This window comes from Engystomops pustulosus, chromosome 8 (assembly GCF_040894005.1).
Source record: "Engystomops pustulosus chromosome 8, aEngPut4.maternal, whole genome shotgun sequence".
Taxonomy (NCBI): domain Eukaryota; kingdom Metazoa; phylum Chordata; class Amphibia; order Anura; family Leptodactylidae; genus Engystomops; species Engystomops pustulosus.
In genome coordinates, this window is record NC_092418.1 from 16667771 (window position 1) to 16692090 (window position 24320).

General features: G+C 46.8%; 1 protein-coding gene across 6 annotated transcripts in view; it reads left to right on the forward strand.

Moving 5' to 3' along the window:
• EPN2 (epsin 2) overlaps positions 1-4506 on the forward strand; it is a 48810-nt gene extending 44304 nt beyond the window's left edge. For all 6 annotated transcript variants that reach the window (XM_072119917.1, XM_072119912.1, XM_072119918.1 and 3 more), the window contains one exon: positions 597-4506. In XM_072119917.1, coding sequence (XP_071976018.1) covers positions 597-904 — 308 coding nt within the window. In that variant the 3' untranslated portion in view covers positions 905-4506. The remainder of the gene's footprint in view (positions 1-596) is intronic.
• Positions 4507-24320: the final 19814 nt, after the last annotated feature.

The window sequence follows — 24320 nt, forward strand, 5'->3', positions numbered from 1 at the left end:
CCCGGCCCCCCTGGCATGTCCTATTGGCCTTGGAGGAGGCTCTCGGCTGCACTGCGACATTATAATTGGCTCTGGCACCGGTCCAGGCGGCTCTTAATACAGGAGAAAGTTTCTTTCCTGTGTTTTTCCTGTCTGCCTAGAAATCGGAAATGACCTGTTTACATTAGGGATTCCTGAAATACCTTGTAAGCCGCCCACACTCCCTCCAGTCACTGCGCCATAAAGAGGCCTCTCACAAATTCAGGACAGGCTCTCCCTAGACCCGCAGGAACTTCCAAGGGGGCATCCGGCATCTTTTTCTCGTTTTAGAACAATTTAGACATTTTCCGCTTGTGTAGATCCGTGGGGTGCGCACATCCCGTTCCCAGGGTACGTAGATTATGAGGTCAGGGCTCGGCATATGGCACTATGTCACCCACAGCGGTATAGATCTGCGGTAATAACATCAAGAGTCTCGCCCTCTTCTGGGCACGTGCAGGTTTTTAGCCAATTACGCGCTGTGCAATATGATTGGCTGGAAAGCTGCACATGCCCAGTAGATGGGATGTTTTATATTTTATATTAATCAGTTTTTTATGTTTTTTTATTTTTTTCAGGAACCCCCCCTCAAGGATCTACTCCCCTCGTCAACCCTTTCCAGGTGAACCAGCCCCAAGCGCTCACCCTTAACCAGCTGCGTTCCAGCCCCATGATGGGAGTCAGCCCGTCCTTTAACACAGTGCCAGCCGCGGCTCCAGAGGTCTCCGTGCCGCCTCCATTACTGGGCATGTCCACGTTACCCGCCATACCACCAACAGGACTTGGGATTAATATGAACATGGCAGCCACCTTATCCCACCACAGCTCGGCCATCCCGCCATCCACAGCCCAAGCCATGAACGCCACCAACCCCTTCCTGCTATGAGACGGCGGGATCTTGTCTTATTATGTATAGTAAACACTACACACCGCAAAACTGTTGTCGTCTCCTTCCAGTCCTGGCGGCTTCCGTCCTGCGGGGGTTGGGGTGGTGCTTGCCTGAGGGACAAGCCTCTAGCCTAGGAGGACACCAAAGCTGGACCTCCCATCTTGTCACATGGTCGTGGTGGTACTTTTCCCGCCGAGGCTCCATCACTCACACTGGGAAGGAAAGAGAAAAAAAAAAGATTTTTAATATTTGTCCCTTTAAGGAGACGTCGGTTCGGACTGAATGATTCTGAACACAGAAAGTTTATCCTGTTAATTGAAGAAAAATGCTACGTGTGCCTATAACATGACTGACACGGTTATGTCACCACCCCCCCCCCCTTCCAGAAAACTTTCGTACTGCTTAGCGTCGGCGGCCATTTTGATGGATGAAAGAGCTCTACAGAAAATATGCAAATGAAGCTTAAAGGAAATCTAAATCCAGGATGAAGGATTGTAAACCAAGCACACTGACAGACTGGTGTGTGGATCCACTCTTCTTTCAGCTTCTTACACCCTGGTTTTCATAAAAAAAAGCTGTAAAAATTATGCAAATGAGCCTGGGGGGCTCCAGGTTCCATTGACAACTATGGAGCAAGAAGCTCCTCAGGCTCATTTGCATAATTTTTACAACCTTTTTCTTGTAAAATCATGATCCTAAGAAGCTACAAGAAGAGCAGATCCTGCTAGAGGGGGCACACACCAGTATGTCAGTGTGCTTGGTGTACAATCCTTCATCATGGTGGTAGATTTCCTTTAAGGTGACACCTCCACCCAAAAAAATTGGAAGGTGCTCTAATAGATGCTTATTGAATTGCTCAGTTTTTTGGCTTAATCCATATTTCTGCTTGCTGTCAGTGAATGTGGACACTCATGGTTACTCCTAAAAAAACAATAAATATAATCTACTTCTCACAGCTGAAGATTTGGCACACTCTTATCCAATCTACACAATCTTCTGTGAGCTAAATAACATAGACTCCACATATCTGTACTGATACATTGCAACAAACCATCAGAACAGCAGAAGTGTTGACTGAAGAGACAAATGGATTCCTAGATGTAAGAAACCATGTTTCAATTCACTGATAGCAAGCTGACATCTTGAAAAGGATGATTAAGCTTTATTCCTATTGAATCTTTAACCTGTTTGAGTAAACAGGTACCTCTTAAATTTTAGTGGACTGGCTGCATTCATGACCAATCTGACAAAATGGCCGCCTACATAATAATAACCCTCTGACGCTTTAATCTTGTGTCTCTACTGACTGGTGCTCTGGCGTCCATCTTGGTGCAGTAAGTTGTCATCATTAGTCAGCGCTGGCCTCATCCCGTTTTAAGTGAAATGTGGATTTTCAGGGATTTAAATAATTTCAGTTTTATGGTTTTAGCCCCTACCCATTTTTTTTTTTTTTTTTTTGGAAAATTCAAAATTTTTTGTAGTACTTAACTCAAAACTGTCTGGCAGTAAGGTTGCCAAATTAAGAGAACGGTTTCTTCACTCTGTTTCCCTGTGACAACACTTCATGTCGGGCACCTCATTACAAGCACTCAGGGCGCGTTCACATGTTGTGTTTTGGCCTGCGTTTTCATTGGGTTTGAAATGCATTAAAACAGCTGAGGAGGGGTGATTTGTCGAATTACATTACTGTTAACATTTCCGTCTCCAAAACGCAACGTGTGAACGCACCCTGGGGTCTTTTCTTTAACTTTAATTATCCGATTGGTTGCTATTATCCGCTTGTTGGTCAGTACGAAGGTGCTGGAAGTGTTGTCATGGGGTCAAAGACAAGGCAGGATTCTCCAAAAGGAAAACTGTGCAAAACCCCAGTGTGTGAACCTAGCCTAACTTCACATGAGTGCATTCACTAAATACAGTGCCACCCCTGGCCATGGGTTGTGTTTGGTATTACAGCACAGCTTTATTGATGTGAATGAATGGAGTTAGGCTGCAACACCACATACAACCTGTAGAGAGATTTGGCACTGTTCTTCACAGAACTTAGCCATTTTTTCCATATTTGGGATATCCCCTTTAAGAACATTTTTAGGTAAGATATTAAGGCAACATTAAGAGACATTATCGTTCACAAGAATTAATGAAATCACAGCGTTAATTTTCCCACCCACACTGATCACAGATTGAATCAGGGAAAAATTTGTTCAGACTCGATGCTTCACGATCACTGGCGCACAGGAGAAATGGAGGATTCACTCGTAACTGCCAATCAGATTCAAGCTTTTATCCTGAAACAGGCTTCAGTAGAATGAGAGCTGGAATCTGATTGGTTACCTCAGGCAAATCCTTTAAAACCCTAAAATTACTTAAATTAATTGGCAATACTATATTTTTACCTCACAGAAATGTATTTTGTTCGAAATTTTTAGTGATTTTCCACACATATTTTAATGAAGAGCATTGCCACCTAAAATATGTCATGGAGTCACCATTTTATGTCCTTTATCTGACAACCAATATGGCCGCCACAATATCTCCATAACCTGGTTACAAATATGGCAGCCATATTGGTTGCCCCCCAGCTTTCTCAGGAACAGAAATAACTAAAAATGGCTGACAGACAAGGATGACAGGATATTTTCTGAAACATGAAATTATCTTTTTAGAAAGGAAATATTAGGGCATTTTAATTTACCTATTGTGGCCTGTTTTTGCCACAGTGCTCAAAATTATGTCAGAAACATGTAGTTTTGTCATGTTTTAAGAAAAATGCTTAAAAAATATGATATAACTGCGCCACGCATGCTGGCAAAACTATGGCAGCATGTAGTTTTATCGCAAATCTGCGTTATTTATGAAGGCCTGAGGTGAAACCATATGCTGTCATGTTTTTGGAGGAGCATAGCTAATTATTACCTCTAGTCCGAGATTATTACATGACAGAATATATATACATATTTGTATTTTATCTTATTAACCCCTTATTTTTAATCGTCAGTATAACAAGGCGTGCTTTCCATGGCGTAAACGTACACCCGTACCACCATCATCACACTGTCAGACATTTTGTGTATCCATGAAACGCCATATAAATATGTGATTTCACCTTCCCCCTGTAGGCAGATATTTGTACTGCGATCAACCGTAATTGGGAAGTGGAGTCACTGGCTCGCGCGTTATCGCCATGAACTCGCCATGGGCCTAATATGAGGTGGAAAAAGGGAAAATCAATACGAGCGTAAATTTGTACAATGAATTTATAAAAGTGGACAATGGAAATAATTCTATTGGTCCAGAAATATTTTAATTATTATTACAATGTATTTTTTTGTCATTTTTTTTTTTTATCTCTGGCTCCACACAACTCAATTTACGAAATTTAAAAAAGAAAAATTTCGTGTATACTGAGTTGTCCGGTTTTGGCGTGATGGTCCTGTGTGGAGCCAGGGATGGCGTTACGTTGCATTGTAAAGCAGGTTACTGCGGACGCTTCGTCCCACTGTCACATGTTCTCTGTATTGGTCGGCTCTGTGAAGTCTAAGTTATTTTTTTTCTTTTGTATTTACCCCTTCACTTAAAGTCCTATTTTTACCAAGATGAAATCTGAGATTTTTCAATGAATGCTGATGTCGGCGCCGTGTATGGCTGCGCACCTATGGAGGACTCCATGCGTGGAGAATAAGAGTTGTTATCTCATATAAGTTAACACCTCCTGAGATCTGAGTGTCTGGTATCTGTGTCTGTTACACACAAACATTACAGATGTAAGCTATGGCACCAATAATTGGTTGGTGCCCCTTTAAGTGTGGACGCTTCCCGATATCCGTGATTAGCCAGCGCCTGTCATTAGCGGCGGCCTATTGATTAATTGTCAGGCTACAGCAATTAAGAATCCCGCAGAGTAATTGACAGTGATTTGCGTCCTCCTGGAGGGAGCGGTCACATACAATTCATCACAATTACCTCAGATGACTCATGTGAAGATCTGCCGCTGTGCTGCCGCCGTTTATCCCTAAATTATAGAAGGTTCATGATTATCAAGAAATGCCAGAGCCTAACCTGGAGAAATGAGAATAGTGCTACAAGATACTGCCATACAACACCCACAGCGTAAATGGTAAAAGTAAGGGCTATTTCACATTGGCGCTGTATGTTACATCCGTGGCTCTGTGCTTTTCACGGATGCCTCGCTGATCCACTGATTTCTATTGGTGTTTTCATATTGATTTTATTTTCACGGATCTGTTGTCCGTAGAAAAAATGTTGAAACCTGTCCTAGATTTCAACAGATGTGGATCACAAAAGGCAATAGAAGTCTAAGGGTGAAGACACACATGGGGGGACATTTACTTAAAGTGTCAGTGTCTGCATTGGCTTTGTTACCGACCTGCTCTCGGAAAGAAGACACACATTTAATATTGTAGAGCTGTGCAAAGACATTTCTGTCCCCGAGACCATTTTCTGTCCCGAGACCATTTTCTGTCCCCGAGACCATTTTCTGTCCCTGGGACCAAAATCTGTCCCGAGCACCAGAAAATGGACCAGTTTTCTTTTGGTCTACTTTCCGCCTGTTTACAGCGCCCAAAAATGGCTGTGACACATATTAATTCTGTCTGAGTTTCACTCCGCCAAAGCCACGCCCCTTTTCGGAGAAGAGTCGGAGCAGACGGAAAAAGTCATTTTTTCTGTCCCCGACAGCTAATAAATAGGTCTGAGAGCAGAACCTGTGGTGAGAGTGCCACAAAACTGGCGGAAACACCATAGTAAATGTCCCCCATGGCGTTTTTTGGGCCGTTTTTAGTTAGTGCGTTTTCAGATGGTTAAAAACGCATGCGTTAAAAAAAAAAAAAGGGGTTTTCAAAAACCGGATGCGTTTTTAAAAAACATATTCGTTTTTTAACGCATGCGTTTTTAACGATCTGAAAACGCACTAACTAAAAACAGCCTAAAAACGCCACGAGTGTTTTCACCCTTAGGGTGGTGGCACGCGTGCCGTTTTGGGTGCGTTTGCAAACGCAGACAAAGCCGCACCCAGCAGGGCAGGCCGTGGCCCCATCGCATCAATGTTTCTATGGAAACGCCTGCGATCGGGAAGAGCCGCCGGTGTTTTGCATTAAATTAACGCAAAACACCGGCGGCTCGTTCCCTATTGCAGGCGTTACCATAGAAACGCACGTGTGCCACCACCCTAAATCTTTGAAGCATCATGGAGATGGAGAAACCACTCAAAGAGTATAATACTGCCATACAACGCAAACTGAATGGTATATTATAGTGAGGCCTTTATATTGCCATACAACATCCACAGAGAAAAGTATTACTGCTGGAGCATAAGGGTGAAGACACACGTGGCGTTTTTAGGCCGTTTTTGGGCCGTTTTTAATTAGTGCGTTTTCACATCGTTAAAAACGCATCAGTTTTTTAAAAACGCATCCTTTTTTGTCCACTTTTCCGAAATTGCGCAATATAAACCGGACAAGCAAGCACTTTTCAAAAAACGGATGCGTTTTTAACAATGTGAAAACGCACTAACTAAAAACGGCCTAAAAACGCCACGTGTGTCTTCACCCTAATACTGGTATACAACGACCACAATTACAGCGAAGATGTACTATATGGTGCGTAGTTGGTCCGTTCTCGGTGCGTTCTAAAACACATGGATTTTAAAACGCACTGAAAACGTGTGCATTTTTACACGTTTACCATGCGTTTAGCTGGTCTGAATCCTGTGTTAACATTTTGCAGCTGCTTACATTTCCACAAATGAAGAAAAACAGATAGGCCGGCAGCACACGTGGCGCTTTGAACCCATTTTTGGGCCGTTTTTAAGCAGTCCATTGAAAAACACATGCGTTTTTTGAAAAGCATGCGTTTTTGACTCGTTTCAATTAAGATAATTGGTAGAACCAGGCAAAAACACAAGCGTTTTTTAACAGACTGCTTAAAAATTGACCAAAAACGGGTTCAAAACGACATGTGTGCCACCGGCCTTGCACCAGTCAAATGCATGTTAAATGTGCAAAAGCACATGCGCTTTCAGTGCGTTTTACAACACATGCATTTTCACTGTGTTTAGAAAAGCACCAAGAACTGACCAAGAACGTACGGCGTGACAGCGCCCTGAGTATGTAAATACTGCCATACCATGCGCTGAGTGCTTTATACAGTGAGGATATAATACTGCCAAACAAAACCCATGCAGTGGAGTACGAAAGTGAGAGTATGTATATACGTCCACCATACACTTCTACAGATTCGCGGCGCCGTACTGGAGTGGTACGGTGCAGCACATGTGCCGTTCTGTAGCCTATAGAAAGATAGGACGTGTCCTATCTTTCTACGGAATACGGTGCCGTGCGCTGTATAGTCCTATGGAGAGGGGCGATGTATGCCCGCCGTACTACAGTACATCGCGTGAATGTAGCCTGAGGCTGGTGCTACACGTAACGCTTTGCCTGCGTTTGAAAACGCAGACAAAGCCGCACCCACAGGGATCGGGAATGAGCCGCCGATGTTTTGCTTTAATTTAATGCAAAACACCGGCGGTTAATTCCCGATTGCAGGCGTTTCCATAGAAACGCGGATGCGATTGGGCCGCGGCCCGCCCCGGTGGGTGCGCCTTTGTCTGCGTTTTCAAAAGCAGACAACGCGTTACGTGTGGCACCAGCCTAAGTGTGATGCTACACATGGCATTTTGAACACGTTTTTGGGCCGTTTTTGAGCAGTCCGTTAAAAAACGCATGCGTTTTTAAAAAAAAAAATGCATGCGTTTTTGAAAACGCATGCGGTTTTGTCAGTTTTTCCGAATTTGCGCAATTAAAAACGCATGCGTTTTTAACAATCTGAAAACACACTAACTAAAAACGGCCCAAAAACGGCCTAAAAATGCCACGTGTGTCTTCACCCTTAGGGTGATGCCACCGTTAATAAACAGGTTCAAAGCGGCCAAACGCATGGTAAAAAGTAAAAAAAACTGATGCGTTTTTAAACGGGCTGAAAACGCATGCTTAAAAACTGACCAAAAACGCCAACTGTGGCATCGCTCTTAGACTCACAAGTCTAATATTGCTCCACAATATTGACTTTTCTGGGGGCACAGACTATTTTCTCTCCATTCACGCCCCTTGTTAGTAAGGACGCGCCACTTTTTTTAGGAGGAGTAAATGGGGCGCACGGCATCTCAGGTGCTCTAGTTTTCTGGTGTAGACAGACTGATACATCTCCCTGTAGCTTTCTATATTACTTTTCTTGTTATTTTATCCTCTAGCGCCACCTGGTGGTACATCTGTGTGATATCTGATGTTATGATGAGTAGCTATGGCAGCATGATGTCTGCCCAGGAGATTACTAATGAGGTGAGTGACATTCCCCAATCCCCTGCGATCATTATCGCTCTCTAGGAATCTAATAATAATCTATAGCGTAATCCACACTGCGACACCTTCACTCCCAGGACACAAAGCGGATCCACGGCTTGTGGCCTTATAAACCCCACGTGTGAAGGTGGCCTTAAGCTGCAATGCAATACGTGATTGGCCCCGCCGACGTACATTTGCATGGCGTTTCTTAACGCAACGTTACAGAAGTGTGAACAGCGCCATACATTTACAATATACAAGTACAGCCAGCATATAAACATAATATATGCACATACACAATACTGTATACACTCACTTACACCTATAACGCACTAACAGGTACCACATATAAATACACAGATACATATAAGGATCCTCACTGGCTCAGGCAGATCTATTATGGCTGCAGAGCAGGAGGAGTACTGGATGCTCTCAGCTCTAGTGATGTGTCATTCGCGAACGAGCCGGCTCTTTTACGTGAACGACGGGAGTTCACTTAACCCCGACCCCTTTAACCCGATACAATCGGGTTATTAATGTTGTGGAGTGGGGTGACTGGCTGGACTTCAGCTCCCAATTATAAATGTAATAGGGAGCCGTTCAGGAGCCATAAAATCCGGCTCTTCTTAGTGAGCAGAGCCCAATGATCTAGCTCAGGAAGAAGAGCCTGAATTTCCAACACTACTCATCTTCTTCCTACTCCTAGTGTAGTCTGTACTTCTGGGGGGGGGGAGGGGTCAGAGCTCAGGGAAAGGAAGGAGGAGCTACGCCATAGCAGGAAGCAGTAAGTGCGCTACTAAATTGTGTTCTCCTCCTTTTCCTGTAATTATCTGCAGGAGCTGCATTTTTGTCTGATTATGTGGGTGTAAGTGCATGATGTGTGTCTTTGTATGTGTATTTGTGTGTAAGTATGTGTGTATGTGTGTGTTGTATACGAACGATGAAGGGAATCTATTAAGCACCGGTGTGATTGACAGTGAGTCCTGATTACTCCGCCCACACACAGTGACGGACAGCGAGTCCTGATTACCCCACCCACACACAGTGATTGACAGTGACTCCTGATTACTCCGCCCACACAAAGTGACTAATAGTGAATCCTGATTACCCCACCCACACACAGTGATTGACAATGAGAGTCCTGATTACTCTGCCCACACACAGTGATTGACAGTGAGAGTCCTGATTACCCCGCCCACACACAGTGATTGATAGTGAGAGTCCTGATTACCCTGATTACTCTGCCCACACACAGTGATTGGCAGTCAGAGTCCTAATTACTCTGCCCACACACAGTGATTGACAATGAGAGTCCTGATTACTCTGCCCACAGGCATTAATTGACAGTGAGAATCCTTATTACTCCCCCCCCACACACACACAGTGATTGACAGTGAGAGACCTGATATCTCTGCGCACACACAGTGATTGACAATGAGAGTCCTGATTACTCCACTCACTCAGTGATTGACAGTGAGAGCCCTGATTACTCTGCCCACACACAGTGATTGGCAGTGAGATTCCTGATATCTCTGCCCACACACAGTGATTGGCAGTGAGGGTCCTGATTACCCCACACACACACAGTGATTGACAATGAGAGTCCTGATTACTCCTCCCACACACAGTGATTGACTGTGAGTCCTGATTACTCCTCCCACACACAGTGATTGACAGTGAGAGCCCTAATTACTCTGCCCACACACAGTGATTGGCAGTGAGATTCCTGATATCTCTGCCCACACACAGTGATTGGCAGTGAGAGTCCTGATTACTCTGCTTACACACAGTGATTGTCAGTGAGAGTCCTGATTACTCTGCTTACACACAGTGATTGACAGTGAGAGTCCTGATTACTCTGCTTACACTCAGTGATTGACATTGAGAGACCTGATTACTCTGCCCACACACAGTGATTGGCAGTGAGATTCCTGATATCTCTGCCCACACACAGTGATTGGCAGTGAGAGTCCTGATTACCGCGCCCACACACAGTGATTGACAGTGAGTCCTGATTACTCTGCCCACACACAGTAATTGGCAGTGAGATTCCTGATTACTCTGTACACACACAGTAATTGGCAGTGAGATTTCTGATATCTCCGCCCACACACAGTGATTGACAGTGAGAGTCCTGATTACCCCACCCACACACAGTGATTGACAATGAGAGTCCTGATTACTCCTCCCACACACAGTGATTGACTGTGAGTACTGATTACTCCTCCCACACTCAGTGATTGACAGTGAGAGCCCTGATTACTCTGCCCACACACAGTGATTGGCAGTGAGAGTCCTGATTACTCTGCTTACACACAGTGATTGGCAGTGAGAGTCCTGATTACTCTGCTTACACACAGTGATTGGCAGTGAGAGTCCTGATTACTCTGCTTACACACAGTGATTGGCAGTGAGAGTCCTGATTACTCTGCTTACATGCAGTGATTGGCAGTGAGAGTCCTGATTACCCCTCTCACACAAAAGTGATTGACAGTGAGTCCTGCATTTTCCCTCCTGGTAATGCCAATGATTTATGTGGTTGCAGTTTACATCTCATCCACCAGATGGCGCTGATGACAAGGGAATCCTCTCCTGACCAGTCTATGTCTGTGTGATCCCTTTAAGTGTATCTTGTTGTCAGTGTGCGGGGCCCTCCTGTGGTGAGAACAATAAAGTGATGTATAAATATGACTATGCCGCATATACTCCCAGCAGTGGAGTGACCGGGATGGGGGCGAGCAGCTGACAAGCGGGCACCATCGTGACACAGGGGGCCGGAGGCAGAAGACTCACAAATAATCATTCAGACAATTAAAATGTGTTTGTGACGTGCGCTCCACACCAGCGCGCTGCATACATTAGCGACCACCTGATGACGGTTCATCATCTCATAGATGAGATGGCGAATTAAAGAGGTTCCCCGCCAGCAGAGTATAAAAGGACATTATTTGGCGCAACACGATTTATTTATGGATGTACTTTATTACTTTAAAGGACACAATTTTTTGTCCATGATAAAGTAAAGTGACAAGAGGTATGGCCGTACCACCGACAACTGCAATGGTGGTCACCCAGGACATGATGGAGGTCACATTAGTGGTCACCGACTCCTCCATATGGCGTATATACTGTGCAGGCACGCAACATACCCCATAATGGTCCAGCCATTCTTTATGAGAGAAAATAATAAAATAATGTAATGATATAAGAGAGGAGAGTTAGGAAGGTGAAGCATTGTGCAGAGCTTTGAGGATGAGGGTTATTATTTTAAACTGTATTCGGAAGGAGACGGGTGACCAGTGCAGTGACTGGCACAGACTGGAAGCATCTGAGTAACATTTGGTCTGAAAGATGGAGCCTGGCTGCTGCTTTAAGAATAGATTGGAGAGGAGAGATTAATGAGTGGAAGAACAATTAGTAGGGAGTTACGGGAGTCTAGACGACAGTGAATCAGACCAACAATTAGCATTTTAGAGGTTTCAATTGTAAGAAATGGGCGGATTCTGGAGATGTTTCTGAGATGCAGGCGGCAAGAGCGAGCAAGAGATTGTATATATGGTGCCAAGGAGAGTTTAGAGTCCAGCACAACTCCAAGACAGCGGATGGTCTTATAGATGGAAAGGTCAGGGTTAGGTAAGTTAGTAGATGATGAAAAGACAAGAAGTTCAGTCTTAGAAAGATTAAGTTTCAAGAAGAGAGAGGACATGATGGTAGAGACAGCAGAGAGACAGTCACTAGTGTTCTGGAGTAAGGCAGGGCTGATGTTACGTGCAGAAGTATATAGCTGGGGTTCATCAGCAGAGAGATGATACTGGAAACCAAATCTGCTGATGGTTTGTCCAATGGGGGCAGTATAGAGGGAAAAGAGAAGACGACCTAGGACTGAGCCCTGAGGACCCCGACACTGAGAGGAGAGGACCTAGGACTGAGACCTGAGGACCCTGACACTGAGAGGAGAGGACCTAGGACTGAGCCCTGAGGACCCCGACACTGAGAGGAGAGGACCTAGGACTGAGCCCTGAGGAACCCGACACTGAGAGGAGAGGACCTAGGACTGAGCCCTGAGGACCCCGACACTGCGAGGAGAGGACCTAGGACTGAGCCCTGAGGACCCCGACACTGAGAGGAGAGGACCTAGGACTGAGCCCTGAGGACCCCAACACTGAGAGGAGAGGACCTAGGACTGAGCCCTGAGGACCCCGACACTGAGAGGAGAGGACCTAGGACTGAGACCTGAGGACCCCGACACTGAGAGGAGAGGACCTGGGACTGAGCCCTGAGGACCCCCGACACTGAGAGGAGAAGACCTAGGACTGAGCCCTGAGGACCCCGACACTGAGAGGATAGGACCTAGGACTGAGCCCTGAGGACCCCGACACTGAGAGGATAGGACCTAGGACTGAGCCCTGAGGACCCCGACACTGAGAGGAGAGGACCTAGGACTGAGCCCTTAGGACCCAGACACTGAGAGGAAGAGGAGAAGAGACAGATCCAGAGAAGGAGACCCTGAAAGTGCGAGAGATGGGAAGAAAACCAAGAGAGTGCAGGGTCCTATAGGCCAATGGAGCGAAGTATACTGAGGAGGAGCTGGTGGTCCACAGTATCGAACGCTCCGAGAGATTCAGAAGGATAAGGAGACAATAGTCACCTTTGGATTTAGCAGGAGATCATTGGAGACTTTAGTAAGAGCAGTTTCAGTGGATTGTAGGGGATCGCCCACTGTATGTTCGGGTCTGGCTTTAGATTGCCACCAATTTAAAGACCCAGGCTGCAAGCTGCAGCCGGACACGAACATATAGTAAACGAGTCGCCCACACTTGGTGGGGGCCCCTTTAAGGGCAAAGAGGTGGGGGCCCCGGAGCATGCACCCGGGAACCCTTCGCATAATCCAGACCTGGATATTGTGCAGCCACATACCCCATACACAATTTGTAAATCTCTCATCTGCTGGACAACTGAATTAAGTCCCTTATGGATCATTCAGCAAGGGGTAAAAGAGGATTGGGCTGACCTACTCACCCATAGTCTTGTGGAAGCTGTAAACACGAGCATGTGCATATCAGGGGCCATAAACAATGGTGCTGTCGTCTGTTGTTTGCAGCCTGTTTGTCATTATTTTGTGAGTTCCGCTCAAGGAGAAAAGACGGCCCATGTGTACGAGCCCATAGAAATGCAGGAGCTGTGTGCTAGACGCTGAGACAAGCAGAACACAACCTCAATCATCGTGTGTGTTAATGAGGCCTTATAATGGAGACTCTGTAGGTTGTCATCCAGCTTTCCCTTTCACTTCCAATGTCATATCCCTTTAAGAGAGAAATGGATTGTTGCCCAATTCATTAATGTGGAGAAGCATCGACCCCCCTGTCTCATGTTCATCAACTAAAGCCGCTAACGAGAAAATCTCAGGTGGAAATAACCCCGGCGGGGAGAAGAAGGGAATGTGCTGTCATCAGTCACACCGGGCGTCGATATTTCCATACACGTATCCGAGTGCCGAGGATCTTTTGAGATGAGCACTGGAGGCGGAGGAGACATGCAGAGATGTGTACACTCCGGAGTAAGCCTGGGAAACAAAGGGGTAGCTCAATAAATGGTATGGGCAATGTATGGAGAACTGAAATGGTTAATTTTGGGTAAAAAAATGAAAGAAAAGACAATGGAAGAATCCTATGGGGTCACTCTAAGGACCATTGTTATCAAAGGGAGATTGGCACTGATTGGGAGGGCACTCGCTTTGTGGATGTAATGTAAGAGGAGGGAGATGTAGCTGCAGTATCTATGTGAGACTCATGCTGTGAGAGGGAAGAGGAGGAAATGCAGCTGCAGTATCTCTGTGACACGCATGCTGTGAGAGGGAAGAGGAGGAAATGCAGCTGCAGTATCTGTGTGATACGCATGCTATGAGAGGGAAGAGGAGGAAATGCGGCTGCAGTATCTCTGTGACACGCATGCTATGAGAGGGAAGAGGAGGAAATGCGGCTGCAGTATCTGTGTGACATGCATGCTATGAGAGGGAAGAGGAGGAAATGCGGCTGCAGTATCTCTGTGACACGCATGCTATGAGAGGGAAGAGGAGGAAATGCGGCTGCAGTATCTGTGTGACACGCATGCTATGAGAGGGAAGAGGAGGAAATGCGGCTGCAGTATCTGTGTGACATGCATGCTATGAGAGGGAAGAGGAGGAAATGCGGCTGCAGTATCTCTGTGACACGCATGCTATGAGAGGGAAGAGGAGGAAATGCGGCTGCAGTATCTCTGTGACACGCATGCTATGAGAGGGAAGAGGAGGAAATGCGGCTGCAGTATCTCTGTGACACGCATGCTATGAGAGGGAAGAGGAGGAAATGCGGCTGCAGTATCTCTGTGACACGCATGCTGTGAGAGGGAAGAGGAGGAAATGCGGCTGCAGTATCTGTGTGACACGCATGCTAGGAGAGGGAAGAGGAGGAAATGCGGCTGCAGTATCTGTGTGACACGCATGCTGTGAGAGGGAAGAGGAGGAAATGCGGCTGCAGTATCTGTGTGACACGCATGCCGTGAGAGGGAAGAGGAGGAAATGCGGCTGCAGTATCTCTGTGACACGCATGCTATGAGAGGGAAGAGGAGGAAATGCGGCTGCAGTATCTCTGTGACACGCATGCTATGAGAGGGAAGAGGAGGAAATGCAACTGCAGTATCTGTGTGATACGCATGCTATGAGAGGGAAGAGGAGGAAATGCGGCTGCAGTATCTGTGTGACACGCATGCTATGAGAGGGAAGAGGAGGAAATGCGGCTGCAGTATCTGTGTGACACGCATGCTATGAGAGGGAAGAGGAGGAAATGCGGCTGCAGTATCTGTGTGACACGCATGCTATGAGAGGGAAGAGGAGGAAATGCGGCTGCAGTATCTCTGTGACACGCATGCTATGAGAGGGAAGAGGAGGAAATGCGGCTGCAGTATCTGTGTGACACGCATGCTATGAGAGGGAAGAGGAGGGAGATGTAGCTGCAGTATCTGTGTGACACGCATGCTATGAGAGGGAAGAGGAGGAAATGCGGCTGCAGTATCTCTGTGACACGCATGCTATGAGAGGGAAGAGGAGGAAATGCGGCTGCAGTATCTGTGTGACACACATGCTATGAGAGGGAAGAGGAGGAAATGCAACTGCAGTATCTGTGTGATACGCATGCTATGAGAGGGAAGAGGAGGAAATGCAACTGCAGTATTTGTGTGATACGCATGCTATGAGAGGGAAGAGGAGGAAATGCGGCTGCAGTATCTGTGTGACACACATGCTATGAGAGGGAAGAGGAGGAAATGCAACTGCAGTATCTGTGTGATACGCATGCTATGAGAGGGAAGAGGAGGAAATGCAACTGCAGTATCTGTGTGATACGCATGCTATGAGAGGGAAGAGGAGGAAATGCGGCTGCAGTATCTCTGTGACACGCATGCTATGAGAGGGAAGAGGAGGAAATGCGGCTGCAGTATCTGTGTGACACGCATGCTATGAGAGGGAAGAGGAGGGAGATGTAGCTGCAGTATCTGTGTGACACGCATGCTATGAGAGGGAAGAGGAGGAAATGCGGCTGCAGTATCTCTGTGACACGCATGCTATGAGAGGGAAGAGGAGGAAATGCGGCTGCAGTATCTGTGTGACACACATGCTATGAGAGGGAAGAGGAGGAAATGCAACTGCAGTATCTGTGTGATACGCATGCTATGAGAGGGAAGAGGAGGAAATGCAACTGCAGTATTTGTGTGATACGCATGCTATGAGAGGGAAGAGGAGGAAATGCGGCTGCAGTATCTGTGTGACACACATGCTATGAGAGGGAAGAGGAGGAAATGCAACTGCAGTATCTGTGTGATACGCATGCTATGAGAGGGAAGAGGAGGAAATGCAACTGCAGTATCTGTGTGATACGCATGCTATGAGAGGGAAGAGGAGGAAATGCGGCTGCAGTATCTGTGTGACACGCATGCTATGAGAGGGAAGAGGAGGAAATGCGGCTGCAGTATCTGTGTGACACGCATGCTATGAGAGGGAAGAGGAGGAAATGCGGCTGCAGTATCTCTGTGACACGCATGCTATGAGAGGGAAGAGGAGGAAATGCGGCTGCAGTATCTCTGTGACACGCATGCTAGGAGAGGGAAGAGGAGGAAATGCGGCTGCAGTATCTGTGTGACACGCATGCTACGAGAGGGAAGAGGAGGAAATGCGGCTGCAGTAACTCTGTGACACGCATGCTGTGAGAGGGAAGAGGAGGAAATGCGGCTGCAGTATCTGTGTGACACGCATGCTACGAGAGGGAAGAGGAGGAAATGCGGCTGCAGTATCTCTGTGACACGCATGCTATGAGAGGGAAGAGGAGGAAATGCGGCTGCAGTAACTCTGTGACACGCATGCTGTGAGAGGGAAGAGGAGGAAATGCGGCTGCAGTATCTCTGTGACACGCATGCTATGAGAGGGAAGAGGAGGAAATGCGGCTGCAGTATCTCTGTGACACGCATGCTATGAGAGGGAAGAGGAGGAAATGCAACTGCAGTATCTGTGTGACACGCATGCTATGAGAGGGAAGAGGAGGAAATGCGGCTGCAGTATCTGTGTGACACGCATGCTATGAGAGGGAAGAGGAGGAAATGCGGCTGCAGTATCTGTGTGACACGCATGCTATGAGAGGGAAGAGGAGGAAATGCGGCTGCAGTATCTGTGTGACACGCGTGCTATGAGAGGGAAGAGGAGGAAATGCGGCTGCAGTATCTCTGTGACACGCATGCTAGGAGAGGGAAGAGGAGGAAATGCGGCTGCAGTATCTGTGTGACACGCATGCTACGAGAGGGAAGAGGAGGAAATGCGGCTGCAGTATCTCTGTGACACGCATGCTATGAGAGGGAAGAGGAGGAAATGCGGCTGCAGTATCTCTGTGACACGCATGCTATGAGAGGGAAGAGGAGGAAATGCGGCTGCAGTATCTCTGTGACACGCATGCTATGAGAGGGAAGAGGAGGAAATGCGGCTGCAGTATCTGTGTGACACGCATGCTATGAGAGGGAAGAGGAGGAAATGCGGCTGCAGTATCTGTGTGACACGCATGCTATGAGAGGGAAGAGGAGGAAATGCGGCTGCAGTATCTCTGTGACACGCATGCTATGAGAGGGAAGAGGAGGAAATGCAACTGCAGTATCTGTGTGATACGCATGCTATGAGAGGGAAGAGGAGGAAATGCGGCTGCAGTATCTGTGTGACACGCATGCTATGAGAGGGAAGAGGAGGAAATGCGGCTGCAGTATCTCTGTGACACGCGTGCTATGAGAGGGAAGAGGAGGAAATACAGCTACAGTATCTGTGTGACACGCATGCTATGAGAGGGAAGAGGAGGAAATGCAACTGCAGTATCTGTGTGACACGCATGCTATGAGAGGGAAGAGGAGGAAATGCGGCTGCAGTATCTCTGTGACACGCATGCTATGAGAGGGAAGAGGAGGAAATGCGGCTGCAGTATCTGTGTGACACGCATGCTATGAGAGGGAAGAGGAGGAAATGCGGCTGCAGTAACTCTGTGACACGCATGCTGTGAGAGGGAAGAGGAGGAAATGCGGCTGCAGTATCTCTGTGACACGCATGCTATGAGAGGGAAGAGGAGGAAATGCGGCTGCAGTATCTCTGTGACACGCATGCTATGAGAGGGAAGAGGAGGAAATGCGGCTGCAGTATCTGTGTGACACGCATGCTATGAGAGGGAAGAGGAGGAAATGCAACTGCAGTATCTGTGTGACACGCATGCTATGAGAGGGAAGAGGAGGAAATGCGGCTGCAGTATCTGTGTGACACGCATGCTATGAGAGGGAAGAGGAGGAAATGCGGCTGCAGTATCTCTGTGACACGCATGCTATGAGAGGGAAGAGGAGGAAATGCGGCTGCAGTATCTCTGTGACACGCATGCTATGAGAGGGAAGAGGAGGAAATGCGGCTGCAGTATCTCTGTGACACGCATGCTATGAGAGGGAAGAGGAGGAAATGCGGCTGCAGTATCTCTGTGACACGCATGCTATGAGAGGGAAGAGGAGGAAATGCGGCTGCAGTATCTGTGTGACACGCGTGCTATGAGAGGGAAGAGGAGGAAATGCGGCTGCAGTATCTCTGTGACACGCATGCTATGAGAGGGAAGAGGAGGAAATACAGCTACAGTATCACCCAGTATCTCTGTGATACTCATGCTGTGAAAAGAGAGAAGAGGGAGATGTAGCTGCAGCATCTCTGTGAGACCAGTGCTGTCAGAGGAGAAAATGCAGCTGCAGTATCTATATGAGACTCATGCGGTGAGATGGGAGAGGAAATGCAGCGGCAGTATCTCTCAGTATCTCTGTGGTGCTCATGCTGTGAAAGGGGAGAGGAGGGAGATGAACTTTCACAGTATCTCGAAGACTTATGCTGTGAGAGGGTAGAAGGAGGAGAGGCAGCTGTAGCATCTCTTGGCTTTCTGTGACACTCATGTTGTTAGAGGATAAAGGAGGGAGATGCAGCTGCAGTATTTCTTAATATCTATTTGACACTCATGCTGTGAGAAGGGAGAGGATGGGGATGCAGATGCAGTATCTCTCATTATCTGTGGGATAATGAGAAGGAAGAGGATGGGGATGCAGCTGTAGCACCTACCACTGTTTGTGTTAGAGGGGAGAGGAGGGAGATACAGCTGCAGTATCTCTCGTTATTTGTGGGATAGTGAGAGGGTAGGGGATGGGGATGCAGCTGCAGTATCTCTCGTTATTTGTGGGATAGTGAGAGGGTAGGGGATGGGGATGCAGCAGTAGCACCTACCACTGTTTGTGTGAGAGGGGAGAGGAGGGAGATGCAGCTGCAGTATCTCTCGTTATTTGTGGGATAGTGAGAGGGTAGGGGATGGGGATGCAGCAGTAGCACCTACCACTGTCTGTGTGAGAGGGGAGAGGAGGGAGATGCAGCTGCAGTATCTCTGTAGCACTCATGCCGTCTTTCAGTGTCTCTTTGAGACTCATCCCTTGGGAGATCATCTCATTGGTCAGTACGCTAGAAAGACCACGCCCCCCCAGTAAGCAGACGCAGTAAAGACGGAAAACCATTATTCCTTCACCATTACACTTTAACCTTCTGGTTTGAGCAGTGGAGGGGAGTAAGAAGAGGTGATGAAATCTAGAAGCTTATATCCAGTCACTGATCCCAGAGGAAGAAGCAATCATCAGACCTGCTAAAAGGTAGAGGTGTACACGCCTCATAGGTCATGGAGACAGGATCCCTTTAAATTGATGCCATGTCTGCCTTCCACCTTCTACTACGGGAGATGGACTGACCGCAAGGGTTAATGAGAATTCGGTCCGAGGAGAGTCTGTACCCAGTCTGTGGATATTTCTCTGACGGCTCTGTTGGCGTATTCATCACTTAAAGGTCAACTACATGCCCTATCAATAAAAATATATTGCAGCCGCTCACCATGATTGCTTTTTTTTTTCCTCCAGGCTTTGACAGTTCGGAATCTTTTATTTTCTTTGCAAAGGATTTTATTTATGAACCAGTCACTTTACGTCTCGGCTCTTGCTCCCAAGACAACTACTAAATTCATAAGATTTTCCTAAGAATTTTGTTGCCTTAGTGTAATATTTAAATACCGTGGCCAAGATAGAGAGACTTCCTGGTGTCTCCCTGCATGCTCCCAGCACTCAGCTTACCTGCTCCGTCAGCCCCCTCCCTCTGACTACGACCCTGCCTTATCTATGTGTATTATCATAATACCATGTGTTCTAAACATAGTAGACTGGAGTACCCTGCTATGGGGCCTGACTTAGTGCCTGGGAGAAAATGGGGAAGGCACCTAAGCTGCAATGGGCTGGCAAGGGCCTGATTATAGGGTACAGTGGGAAGGGCATGACATGGAGAAGAGTAAGAGCAACTTGATCTAGGGTGAAGTGGTTAGTCTAGCCTGTAGAAGACTAAGGGCACTTTACCTGAGGTGTTGCAGTCCTGACATGGGGAGGAGAGGGGAAGGGGAGAGGGGAACGCCTGAGGCAACCTTACATGAGGTCCCCGTATGGTGGAGTGGAAGGCCTCAACTTCTGATTTGAGGAAAGTGAGAGGGCCTGACCAAGGGCGGAGTGGAAGGGCTTGACCCAGTATGTAGTCGGAGGTCCTGTCTTAGGGTAGAGTGGGAGGTTATGTCCATTCATATCTTTGGGTGGAGTGAGAAGTCCTGACTTTGGGTAAAGTGGGAGGGCCTGACCTAGGGTTGAGTGGCAGTTTATGGAGGGACTTGACCTAGTTTGGAGTCGGAGGGCCTGTCTTGGGGGAGGTTATGTCCGTTCATGTCTTTGGGTGGAGTAGGAAGTCCTAATCTTGGGCAAAGTGGGAGGGCCTGACCTAGGATGGAGTTGGAGGTTATGTCCTTTCATGTCCTTAGGTGGAGTAGGAAGTCCTGACCTTGGGCAGAGTGGAAGGGCCTTGACCTAGGGTGAAGTGGGAGGGCCTGACCTTAGCTGGGTTGGCGGGCGTGACCTAGGGCTGAGTGGATGATCCTAACCTTAAGTGAGGTGAGGACGCTGCCTCCGGTTTAATTGGTGGGAGGAGCCTGATCTGGAGAGGAGTGGGAGAAACTGATTAGACATGGAGTTGAGTGACCTGTAGTAAATAACCTGGGACTGAGCAAGGTCTGTGACCTGGAGGTAAGTGTGACCTCATGACCAGAGATGTGGTGGGGCTGGGTGTGACCGGCCATGTGTAAGATTCCCTGGTTTCACCCCTGATCCTATCACATATTCTGCACAGTGGATATTCCGCATTACTCATCCATAAATTATCCAGGATTTCCCGGTGATATCCGCTCTATAAATAGACGCAGGGGTGATAAGCGGCAATTATTTTTGGTCTGGTCTAAATTTTAGATTGTCAGAATCCATTTTGCATATTTCTGTCTCTTCTCTGAGCCGAATTCTCAGAGACCTTAATCTCTCGCAGGATGAGTCACATCCACGGTGTGCGGAGAGCAATGACTCATCCTGCGACCCGCACAACAGAGAGGAGCAGAGACGTGTTCACACTATACACGGCCGATGCTACACTGCTACATCCAAACTGAGCCAACCTGAACTGAACTGTATCCGTGCTCCATTCACATCCACAGCAGCTTCCCATCCGTCTCTGTACTGTAGAATAGCACATAGGATACTATACGTAATTCTATATTTCCCACAACACAATTCAGTGTCCGGTTTTCTAAGGAAAAAAATGACACATTCAGAAACTTTCTTATAGACTGTGTTCAAGATCCCTGCTTGCTGTTGTTACCATCCAAAAGGCTGAATATCTGAACATTATCGCTACAATTGTATCCGGTGAAGACAATTATCTGTTATCAAACAGTTAACTGATACATTGTAGCAAAAAGGAAAAAAATTGTGCTGCCGGTGTATGATGGGAAGGGACCGGACAGCTGGGAACGATCCCACGGATTTCGTTACACCCCTATGGATGGAGTTTGGTTGTGGATGTACCTGGCACTCCAGACCCATAGAAAATAGTCACTTACATGTGGCCATTAGTGGGGCACAAGGGGTGGAAGTTCCACTGGTTGGATATACATACGATGCAAGGAATCCCATAGACCCCACAAAATGGCAGCTGTAACCATGACCTTGAGTCACAAAATCTATTGGGAAGTTCTAGAACTTTCCATTAAACATTAGTAATGGTTAATCTTCCGGAATGAGCGCACAGCCGTCGCCAGATGATTGTTGTGAATCCCCGATATTTTGCAGAGGGGTGTGATGACGTACGATGCCGCCACGGGGAGGGAGGGGGGTAACACCCCTCCCCATGACTGCAGTAGCAGTAGCTCCTGGGGTGTTAAAGGGCATGTGACAGCAGCGCCCGCGGCTCAGTGACTCTTTTCGTTTGTATTTGGGATAATTCTTCACGCTGGGTTTGAGTCATTGTCGTGCTGCAGACGTCAGTCTTAAAATCCTGTGTGTCTCCTCTGCAGGATCCTCCAGAATACTAAATATCTCTGCGATGCCTCGGGAGGAGCACCCAGGACTGGCACTGGGGTGTGTGCCCTACAAGAGGCTCCTATGGTTTATCACTAAAATTAACCATGTATACACCAGGCTGGACCAAGACAGGACTTGAGACACAAATTTGCCCAAATCAGTAATTTGAGTAGGATCAGCCAACAGTCTGCGCATCACAAGACTCTCCCAATGGCCATCCGGAAAGTAGTAACGTCCTAATGTAACATCATCAGTGGCATCATCTTATCGTGACATCATCACTATAAAAAATATCTAAATGTGACAACTAGTGTGACATCATCAATATAGTAACATCTTAATGATAATCAGTTCACCAATTAAGTAACATTATGAAAGCAATAGCATACCTGATATAATGCGTTCAGTGATGTCATCTATGTAGCAAATGTCAATGATGTATTTTAAAGGAAATCATTACATTACTCATAGATCCGAGCACCGTGACTGTCATAATCTTCTTATATTTGTTATCCATGGCCTCCTTACTTCTAATATCAACTCTTTGAATTATGCTAATGATCCTGGAGGACTCCTCAGGGTATTACCAGGGCCCCTCTGTGCTGAAGATTCACAGGCTGTTACACTGTGCACTTACCTCCTCCCATTGTGTGCTGAAACATCCTCTGTTGCAGTAAGATTACATCAGGCAGAGGGAGAGGGAAGTGCTGAGGGAAGGGTGAGGCAGTGTAACAGTATGGAGGGGCTCTGGTAATGCCCCCAGATGCCTTCAGGTTCATGATCATAATTTTAACAGTTGCTTTTAGAAGGAAGGAGGCCATGGAGAACAAATATAAGAAGATACCACAGTCATGGTGCCTGGATCTAGGAGTAATGTCCCTGGTTTATCAGGATGGATTCTGATAGAGATTTCATTTAATGTGACATCATCAATACTGTAACATAAGTGTCATCTACATGTTGAATAGATGTTGACTACATCATATTGCAGCTTTTCTGTGTTGGAGAAAGTTGCTTGACCACGTCCAATTACAACGCACCCAACTTTCCTATGGTTCTCCATGGCAAAGCAATGGGGGTCATTTACAAAGGGCCCGATTCACTTTTTCCCGACGTGTTACCCGAATATTTCCGATTTGCGCCAATTTTCCCTGAATTGCCCCGAGTCGGATTGTGGCGCATCGGCGCCTGCATGCATGCAATAAAAAAATCGGGGGGCGTGACCGAACGATAACCTGACAGATTCGGAGAAACCGGCGCATTTAAAAAAAAAAAGTGTTGTGGGACACGCGCTTACCTTCATTCAGGATTGCTCGGTGAACTCCAGTGCGTTCCGATGCTCTTCAGCGCAGCAGCGACACCTGGTGGACATCGGAGGAACTACCTTAGTGAATCGCCGGAAGACCCGAATCCACCGCAAAGAACGTGCCGCTGGATCGCGAATGGGCCGGGTAAGTAAATCTGCCCCAATGTGTCTAGTGTTACAAAGAACAAAACGCTGATGATCTTAGTGGAGACATTAATGTTGCTTTATGTGCAGGTGACAGTCTACCTTAAAGGTCATCAGGGAGAAAGTGATTTCAAGGAATAATTTGCCTCCTCTGCAACATTCATCACTAAAGAAAGGAAAATCCTATACAACCATTAATATTCATTCCCAAAAAGACAAAGGGGAACTAAGTAGTCAGAAGCGAAAAATGGAAATGTAGAAATATTACTACATCTAAAGATTTTTTTTCAAAATCAAATTACACATGTCACACCTACAACAACTGAGATCTTGAATATTCTGGACACAACTCTAAACCATACCCCTGATTATATCCTCACTACAAGCCCAGAAGTAGTATATAATGACTATAATACTGCCCCCTATGTTTAAAAGTATAACTACTATAATGCTGCCCCCTATGTACAAGAATATAACTACTATAATACTGCCCCTATGTACAGGAATATAACTACTATAATACTGCTCCCTATGTACAAGAATATAACTACTATAATACTGCCCCCTATGTACAAGAACATAACTATAATACTACCCCCTATGTACAGGA